Below are 9,906 nucleotides of genomic sequence, written 5' to 3' on the forward strand. Positions count from 1 at the left end.
GAAAATTGAAAAAGAGAGCGGAGTTAAAGCAGCTACTACACAAACAAGAAGCTAAATCAACACCAGGTGAAAACCTAGAACTAAACTAAAACCAGCAAAGAAACAAACGTACAGCGACTCGAGAACTTCTAGGGTTAGAGGACACAAGCACCGTTCATTATCTCGCGAGAGAGAGAGAGAGAGAGAGAGAGAGAGAGAGAGAATAATGACACATTATCCGGTCGCCAACCGATCAAGAAGGACAGAGAATAAAATCCATAAGAACATCGAAGCAAGCCATAAGAAGGCAACAGAAATCAAGAAAACAGAGACATAAAGAGTCCAACAAACAAATATGTGCGGCGTCTGCGCTTCAGATGACTCCGAAAGATAAACAGGGAATCGAGCATTCTGGAACAAGTTAGAACACGGTAGAAAGAGGGTTTCACCGGCGAAGAATCCAAGAAAAAAAAAGGAAACCCGGAAGATTCCGACAAGAAACGAGCACGGAGTGAGGCACGTACGGCCAGAAACCCTAGTCGTAGAACAGCATAATATCCTAAGACAGACGAAAGAAAGAAAGGGTTCATCCGCAAAGAATCCAAGAAACACCAACGGATCATAACCAAGAAAAGGATAAATCCACGAAGGAAATCGGAAGAGGAGGATCAAGACTTCGTCCCAGATCGAAATGGCGGACGAGAGCAACAGCCCGAGAATCAAACGCGGGCGACGCGAGAGGCTACGAGCTCCGGATCAAGGAACGGGGGGCGACGAGAAAACGGACACGAAGAGACGGGGAAAGAGGACAGCAAGAAGAATACGGGTTCCGCCGGGTGTTAGGTCGGGCTGAAGGCGGAGCTCATGGAGCGGCGGGGAGCTGCCACTGCTACGGGAGGGAAGACTGGGAGGGGGGAGGAGGCCTTCAGTCGGAAGGGAATTAAAAAGGGGCGGTTCACCGGAAAAAGCCCGCGGCGAAGGACTCATTTTGAACTATTAACTAACTAATCTTAAAATACCTAAAATACCCCCCAGTTTTTATTCATATTATTTATAATTGTTTTTGTCACTCTTAACCAACCAATTATTTACTATATTTTTCCCATAGAATTTGGCAAACAAAATATAAATAATTTTTATTGTTGTTAGGTGTATTTTTATTGTAAGATATGGCAAAAGGGGATTCTTTTTTTGTTTTAATCAATCTCTCTCTCTCTCTCTCTCTCTCTCTCTCTCACACACACACACACACACACACAAAATAGTGTATATAAGTCATTTAGAATAATTTAGAACAAAATATTATGAGAATTAACTTAAATCTACATCAATGCATTGTTTATGGTACACTATGTAGAAGAAACATATAGCATTCAAGTAAAAAGAGGAATAATAAATAACGTGTCTTCATTAATAAATATATATCTATAGATGCCGCGTCGCTTTCGAAGCATAGTACAACGCAAAGATCCACGCTCTCCCACTTAACCCGTCTCATGGACCAGCCTCGTGCCCGTGGGGCCCGCTTCGGCTCATCGAAGAAGAGGTAACGTTTTAAGGAAGCTTTTCTTAATGAAAAAATTAAAAGTTTCTGTTTTTTAAATTTCAGAACAAAAAACAAAAAACGAAAAACAAAAAGACAGTGCAAGTACCTCTTTGCGCGGCACAGGAAATGGGATAGAAGCTGTCGTTGGCCCAAATCATCAAACACTAAAAGCGCATGAAGGAGGCCTCCCTCCGACATCCACTTGTTGTGCGCGGCGGAGGCGTAAGCTGTTGATCATGGTGCTATGCCCGCTCTTACACTGCCGGCCAATAGCAAGTGTCCTCGAAAGCAACTCTCGTGCGCTTGTTGTGATGCTTAAGCCCGGGCGGGCTCGGTTGTAGTTGCATCGTGAAGTTGATACGAGGACGCTTCCTACCGACTCACACTTGCCGATGTTGCACTGTTCAAAGAACTTTTTGGTGCACTAAATTATCCTGAATCAATTGGATCCGTAGGAAGCTCGGAAGATGTCAACATCCTCAGTAATGGCATGATTGGGCTTGATAATTAATGATTGGCTGCTACGTGTTGCCATGGCAGCTTCGACAAGTACTGACCGTTGTATTCTGTCGTGGCAGCATGAGAAACTTTATTAAAGAAAAATTATATTTGATGAAAATAATAGAAGATAAGAATAATTATTAAAGAAGTTTTATTGAAGGCTTCATCTCCTTAAGTCCACCGACTTTTGGTAGATCAGTGAAAGCAGAGAAATGTGGCTGCAGCGGCGTTGGTCGCTGGCCGAAGACAAGCTTCATTTTTTTCAACGACATTAGTGAAAAAATGAAAATGCTTTAATACATTAACATGTTCCTCTCCTATTTATACAAATTAGGAGAAAGAATTTCCCTCAACAGAATAAAGGATTTATCTTATCTTCTATCAATATTGACAGTTAAAATAAGAATGGTACATATTTGAAGGTATCTTCTGCATGCTAGCTAGCTTACTCATCACCACTTCAGTAATTGCTAATCCATCTGAATGCTGATAGAAATCTTCAAAGAGCAACTCTTGCACATGTAGAAGAACCGACTAGTAGTGAGACACAGCAATTTTACTTGAGTTTCATTGAGTAATCAGTTCACACCACAATATAATCACAACTTTTACAAGGGTAAAAGGACTGCTGTCAAAGGACCAAATTAGGACTTGGGAGGGGGGGAGCACACAGGTGAAGAAAGAAGGCATGAACAAGTCCATTTCATCTGGTTCTGGCACAGAGTCTCAAATCCTGTTCCCAGAACCAAAAAAGGAAGAAAAGAACAAGGATCAGATTCAAAATCCTGAGCATTCACCTCAATGTCAATCCCAGATCTGCTAGACACATGTGAAAAATTGCAGCAACATGGATGTTAGAACAGTCAGATGACCATCCAGCATGACTCCCTCCTTGCATATGAAAAAAGATGTGGCAAATATAGAGTCTTGCACAGATGAAATTTCACATTCCAAGCAAGAATTATCATGGTAACTTCTGCAGTGGCAATCAGATATGACTGGTAGAAGGAAATGGAGATGATGTTGAAGCCGGTGGTTTCGGGGGAGGAATGGCAGCAGTTATGATGGCAGTTGGGAATCCTGATGATGCTGCACAGGAGAACAGCGGCAAAGGAGTTGAGCCATGCATCTGCCATGTCCAGTTTGGGAGAGCTTGCAATCCCACCATGGGCTTCTTCTTTCTGTCTCTTTCCTGTATTTAGCAGGCAGCAGTCGCAGATCAGATTGTATGGAACTGAGAACAGAATACAGAAGTTCTCAGGCAAGCAACTTCTGTAATCATTTGCGAGAGCTGAGCCAAAGCTGAGTATTTTGATGCTGTTTAACAACAAGTAAATTGTTGGGTAAATTGTTAGAGCTGCGTGATTCTTCTACTAAGACAAGCAATATATATTTTTTATTCAGACGATAATATCTAATTAGAATGCTTAAGCTTGATCATGTTGTCCCTGTCGACATTTGCACTGCTGCAGCACGTCAAGCATGAAGAAAAAATGATTCCAACATGAAGAGGCAGGCCCATGACAGGTTGTCAGTGACATTATATGTCGACAATTTGTCCGATTTTGAGAGTACTTACCTACAGCTGATGCAAAGTTCCGAGATTATCCAAGAGTAATTTCTCATAAACCACAAGTCATGGTAGGAACATAGGTTAGCAGGTTCACCCTACGTTCAGATGACATCTCAATAATGTACACATACTATAAATGGCTAGACTAATGCTCCCTAAGGCATAGATCATCCAGCTAAGCCGGCATCGGGAGCGGATTTTTGCCTCTAACAAAGCATCATTGACTAGTTCAAAAATGTCAGCTACTATGATCTTACCTAATACGTTTAAAGCCATGTCATTGTGTTCTCTGCATTGTCCACAGTATCAAGACAAGAACAACTACAATCCATGAGGGAAGACAGAAATAACATTCAAAATGTTACCTCAGTGGTGGAATAAAAAGGAGGATTTTGAGCAGTCCAAGCATGAGATTTATCAGGGAGCATATCCATGTGATACGGAGTAGAGGTTGGTTGCAGAGGAGGGCTGCTAATCTGTAGCAGTAAACAAGATAGCTGCCAGTCAGCATTTACAGATAGCGATTTGCTACTAAAGGATCCCTTGTTTTTCAATGTTAAACAAATATAAAATAATTACAATTATTCATCGAATGGTGCTAATTGTGGGGCACAAAGAACCGAAACAGGATTGAGACATGTTATAAAATGACAAAACCCATAACCTTCTTGAGCATAATTTCTGACAAGAAAAAGCTAAGCTAAGCTTGCAAGAGCATTTTCTTCTGTGAGATGGTATGTTGGCATCCTAAGAATGCTACGGCTTTTAAGGGTATCACTTGTGGAAGAGGAAACAATCTGCTAAAAGTCTCTGACAAACGTGCTTTGGATTCTAATTATGAGAAGTAACAGCTAGAAGTAACAAGGATTGCAATGGTAACAATTCACCTACCTGTACCCTTTTTGTAGCAGAAGCTTCAGATGGGCTATAGGAATACAGGATTTCTGGTGGGTTTTGATCCCTCTTTGGACTATGAACATCAGGTTGAGAAATTTTCAAGTTCAAATCGACGCTTTGGCCTGAGTGAATGACAAAATCATTCAAACAATATATATGATGACATTAAGGGATTTATTGAACTTCATGTAGCCATTTCTATCCATGAGAAAGACAAGGAAACAGACTGCAATTTGTGATTGTACCTTCCGAATCAGCCTCGGTCGATAGATGTCCCTCATATGAACTCGGATCGAAATTGGTGACTGCCTCCCTTCCATTGCATTTTAAAGCTGCTTTGTCATAAGCCCTGATGTTGAAGAACAACAAATAGCAAAACCGATATTGGTATTTGAATGGAACTCTACAAAGTTAAGATTTGTCAGCAATAAGAAAAATCCATGCTTAGACTGACATTGCTGCCTCTTCTTCGCTGTCGAATAGCCCCAGATATATGTACCTGCACATCCAAGCATGGTAAAGAGTGGGTTTCCATTATTATCTCTAGGACTTCCGGTATCAATGACTTTCATATCGATAGAACTGTGAACACAAGCTGATCCAAAGCAAAAACTACAACAACAACAATCGAGTAGTGAGCACACAATTCTTACTTCTTGCCAAGCAACTGCCCCATGCGAGCTTCCCATCGGCCACACTTGTGAAGAGTCACCCCTCTGTATTTGGAGCTTCCTCTCGAAAAGCCAGTGCTTTGTCGGCGAAGTATATGCACAAACTCTTCTTTTGTCAAATTCTTCATCTGACAAGGTAGAAGGGGACGGATGAATTGTGCTTGTCCATCTACCAGAACCACTACACAACATATTCCAATGCATTCCATTACCTGTTTCATGTCTTCCTCATAGTCACTGAGATTGAAATTGATATCAGCATCAATTCCCCTGAACTTGATTGCCGCTCGATCATATGCCCTGTGATGAGAATCTTAGACCAGTATGAATTCTCCCGAAACATGGAAACAGAGAGAAACAAGTGCAGATGAGAGAAGAAGATGATTCCAACCTCGCAGCCACATGAGCAGTGTTAAAGCCTCCTGTTAGCATCAGGGAGAACCAGAAAAAGAAGATATGAGCATGAGAGAATTACCAAGAACAATCAAGAACACAATTACTGCCGGAGAATTCTTACCCAAATAGACCTGCTTCCCGCAATCCCTGTCGACAAGAAAATTCTAGTCAATTGATTGCAAGACTAGGGGAAAGAGATAGACTCAAGAAAGAAGATGCCAACCATATGTGGGATTCCCATCTTCCTGTCCTCCGGTAGAACGTGACTCCCCTGTACTGAGAGCTCCGGGAGCGAGGCCCCCTCCTACTCTTCTTCACCTGTTGTTGTTGTTGTTGTTGCTGCTGTGGCTGTGGCTGTGGCTGTGGCTGTGGTTGTGGCTGCCACTGCCGAGGAAGTGGGACTGTCGCCTGCGGCGCAATATCGGCCTGGTAGAAGCTAGGATCCATCCACTGCAGTTTCGATGATGACGGCGAGGACGCCGCCGGGAACGATTCGAGCGGCGGCTCAGGCGGAAAGAGCTGCCTGGTAATCAACGCAGGCTCCTGCGAAACAACGTTTCTGACCTCCTCGTTCTCCTCGTCGACATCATTCTCGCCTTCTTCCGACGCGGAGCTCCTCAAGATGCCAAACTCGATGGCAGGGGCGGTGACCGGCCGGGTCGAGCACGAGTTCTCATCGGCCGCCGCGTCAGCGGAGGCCTCGGCGTTGAGGACGGATGATTCGGAGGTATCGGAGCCAATCGCCAGCCCTCCGCCGCCGGTGCCTCTACCAATGGTCTCCTCCTCAACGGCCGTCGACTCTCCCGACGACGCCACGTTGAGGTCCAACATCCTTGCGAAAATTATAAAAAAGATTCCACCTTTTGATCTGATTCAGTGTACGCTTGATCTGAAACTACTCTTCTACACTTTGGGATCGAGTTCTGGATTATTTCCGGAAAAAGAGCCACAGCAAGTACAGGTAGAAACAGGACAAGGCGGAATCGTTCTCACGGAACATCTGCCTTGGACCCTCGATGATTGTAACGACTACGGTGGATTCCCCAAGCTCCTATATAAGATCAAGACCTGAAGGAATGGAAGATCACAAAGTTCCCAAGAATCAGATGCGATCAGGAGTAGATGATCAAGAACGAAGTAGGAACACGGATCAAAAGAGACAAGACAGAACATAAGCCCACCAAGACGAGAGCAAAGACCGACGACGAACCGAGGGTCACTGAGGTGAGGTGAGGCGAGGGCGGCAGAGAATTCCGGCAGCGCTGGTCGGCGTCGGCGGCGGCGAAAGGGAGGAGGAGAGACGTGGAGGAGGGAGGGGCGCAAATAATAGAATATATAGAGGTGCGGGGCGACCGGGAGAAGCCGGTGTCCCGGTTTCCGTGGGGGCGGAGCGCAAGAGGACAAAATATCCGCGATTGGGCAAATCTGGTCCGTCGGACGAAATCGGACGGAGAGGATCGCATTCGACGGCTGGAGATTAACTGATTGGTCGTCGCCGCGTATGAACGAAGGGACAGGAGCCGTACACGTACCGAAGCAAGATTCTTAATACACGAATACTTGTCTTACCCGGAGACGCGCTACTCTCCCGATCACCTGCTCTGCGCTTGGCTGAAGAGCGGACCCCGAAGGAGCGCCCAACCAAAAGACGAGTGAGATAGGTGTTGCCTTGCTCGTTAATCGGGGTCTTACGTTGAGTAATTAGCGGCAAGTGAGTTAGGATTAGGTGCGTTTCTTCGATCCATTTTGGAGGATCATAGGAAAGGGACATCAGAAAATTAATTTGTAGTGGGACCCGAAAGGGATATTTTATGTGTACAAAAAAATGAATAATGGAAGGTAAAATCAAGTAGTCGATCCAAGAAAGATAAATATATTTAGTTGACTTAACATTGCACGTCTTCCTTAGATTATTCAGTACGTTTGCTTATTACTTACTTGTAATAATAAGAAATCCTATTTTCGTGCGCTGATTCAAATTATTATCATAAGTATTCTAGAGTTGTGATTGCGAAAGAAATTGGATAACTTGCAAGTGAGTAAAATGAATTACCTATAATGAGTTTATAGAAAGTCAAGGCCTCGGTGGGACTTCACAACAACAATACAAATATGACAATTAAGTCTTACCTCGTCAAAATTGCCCTACCCACCAAATCATATAGGAAACCAATGTCAAAACTACAATCTTTCATCTTCTAGGAAGCAATCGAATGTGGTTCTTGGTATCGTTATCTTCTCAAGCAACTTATATGGTCAATCTAACATTAAAATAGATTGTTTACTGAATGGATTGGGTCTCACTGTTGTCATGCACGAGGATTTGGACAAAATATGTTGTCAAAACGAACACAGGTGTCAAAGTCTAACAAGTACCACTTGTTTCCTCCGAAAACTGAGTTCAGTTTGGTCCCCAACACACGCATCAATCAATCCATCAACTTGCCAACCCAGAAGACACTAACCCATGAAATCTTGACCGTCCATTCGGCAGGCTAATTATAATCGTATATGTTTTAATTATCTAATCGATGATTAACCCCGAGGGCATATTATGAAGAAGTAATGTTATATTAAAAGTTATAAGGGGCAAATATGGTGTTTTAATTACTAGAAATCCAGAGAAAATAATAATAAATAAATAAATAAATGGGAAAGGAACCCAGCGTTCCCCGACCCCACCGCAGGCCAATTGCCTCGGACCACCACAAAAATGGCGGGCCCCGCCTCTCCCTGCTCTCGGATCCTTTCCTCTTACGGTAACGCTCCCGGAACCTTAAATTCTACCTCTTTATCTCTCTCTCTCCTTTCCGGTTATGGCATAGAGTCACGGGCAGTAGCCGGTCGGCCAGGGATAAAGAGGGCGTCGCCGTCGGTGACACCGCCAGCCAAGGACCACACCGGGTCAGGACCAACCAGCAGGCGCCGCGTGTAACCTAAGGCACCGGGGATAATTTCATGTTTGCCCTCTCCCTAATCCTCGCTCCTAAAGTTGTGGACACGGTTTGTCGTGTTGTCCCTCCACAAGAAATAATCGTTTTTATTCTTCCTTCGTTCCCCACGAAAATACTGTTTGCGGTGTGTGTCTCACGCACGAGATGTGTGGTTTTCTGGTGAGATTTTGTGTCTACTTGGATGGTCGTGACAAATGCAAGTGATTCTAGGTTCGTCCGACTTGAATGCCACATCGTATTTACTCCAACCTTAGATTATGTTGGAATCCTTTGTTGGTCAGCTCCAAAGGGATCAAACATAACACGCCTATGGGAGTAACACATCTTTGCCGGAGACGAGACACGCCATCTTTGATACTTGGAGTGCCCGTTACATGCACCATCTCATGCTTCTTTGTATATTGTTCATGGACTAGTATGATTTGATCCCAAAATCTTGCTATCGCTATCAAATGGTCAATGTGTTTAACAGCTAGATTAGAATTTAGCGGAAATAAAAGAATACTATCGTGCATTCTGGGGCCCATGAAGAACCGATCAACGTTGGGCCCCAATCGAATACTTTGTGGTCACGGGACCCAGTGACGCAACGGGTGGGTCCGAGTTCCCTGCCAATCAGCGATAGACAAGCCATCTGGGTGTTTCAAGTCAGAGGAAAAAGATGGGTGCCTAATTACCAAGAAACAATCGGTCGAACGCGAAAGGAATCTGACAAGTTCATATTATTTAATTATTATTATTATCGAAAATTTCTAATGTAGTCTTGTGATTAAAAAGGTGAGACTCACGCATGTCTTATGCATGGGATGAGGAGGCACAGAGTGGGGGGGTTGAAGTATAGCCAAAACCTAGGAAAGCAACTGAATTGATTAGGCCAAGTTGACACGCTTGCACCGCGTTCTTGTCCTTTGCCGTGGGCTATACCCTTTCTTTGCACGTAAGGTCAAAGAGCATGGCGGATGGTGGAGCCATCGCGTTGGTGTTCTCATCACCACAGCCCCACTGTCACGTGATGATACATCACTGCCATCGAACACCGGAAAATGCACTTGCGTGCATTCCTATTGATTGGTCTAATTGGGCAATTAAACAAGGAAAGGGATGCCCGCTTAGCAGAGGAACCCAAGTGGTATTATTATTTGCACACACAGATCAAAGAGTAGGAGTTGATGAAGCGCACCTTAAACAATCGTTTTCTCCCTGAAGCCCTCGATCGATCGGTTGAATTGAAGGATCTCCATGTGCCCTTGATTTGGTAACCCAAAGATCGAGGCGACCTGTGAGGCCATTATTATTTCCATCCAGTCGGGTCAACCGGTTCAGGTTTGACCGACCTCGATCAGTTACTAAACAAAATAAAACATATATATATATATATATAATTAATTA

General features: G+C 43.9%; 1 protein-coding gene across 3 annotated transcripts; it reads right to left on the reverse strand.

Moving 5' to 3' along the window:
- Positions 1-2,567: 2,567 nt before the first annotated feature.
- LOC135584670 (APETALA2-like protein 1) lies at positions 2,568-6,878 on the reverse strand. 3 transcript variants are annotated; one of them, XM_065164216.1, is made up of 11 exons: positions 6,745-6,878; positions 5,787-6,631; positions 5,685-5,710; positions 5,559-5,589; positions 5,380-5,467; positions 5,150-5,295; positions 4,951-4,995; positions 4,742-4,845; positions 4,491-4,618; positions 3,965-4,075; positions 2,568-3,218 (listed from the first exon to the last, which is right to left on the reverse strand). In XM_065164216.1, exons 2-11 carry the CDS (start codon positions 6,392-6,394, stop codon positions 3,015-3,017), a joined length of 1,491 nt encoding a protein of 496 aa, XP_065020288.1. In that variant the 5' UTR covers positions 6,395-6,631; positions 6,745-6,878; the 3' UTR covers positions 2,568-3,014. The 3 variants fall into 3 exon arrangements, with proteins under 3 accessions (XP_065020288.1, XP_065020289.1, XP_065020290.1); XM_065164217.1 differs by having other exon boundaries at positions 6,774-6,855; XM_065164218.1 differs by lacking the exon at positions 6,745-6,878 and having other exon boundaries at positions 3,164-3,343; positions 5,787-6,535.
- Positions 6,879-9,906: the final 3,028 nt, after the last annotated feature.

Source organism: Musa acuminata, chromosome BXJ3-8, assembly GCF_036884655.1.
Source record: "Musa acuminata AAA Group cultivar baxijiao chromosome BXJ3-8, Cavendish_Baxijiao_AAA, whole genome shotgun sequence".
In the NCBI taxonomy this organism is placed as follows: domain Eukaryota; kingdom Viridiplantae; phylum Streptophyta; class Magnoliopsida; order Zingiberales; family Musaceae; genus Musa; species Musa acuminata.

Coding starts and splice junctions, on each gene's coding strand:
- LOC135584670 (XM_065164216.1), bottom strand. CDS start 6,394: ATGTTGGACCTCAACGTGGCGTCGTCGGGAGAGTCGACGGCCGTTGAG. Junction 5,590..5,684: donor CGGGAAGCAGGTCTATTTGG/GTAAGAATTCTC, acceptor TGATGCTAACAG/GAGGCTTTAACACTGCTCAT. Junction 4,619..4,741: donor GACCGAGGCTGATTCGGAAG/GTACAATCACAA, acceptor TCATTCACTCAG/GCCAAAGCGTCGATTTGAAC.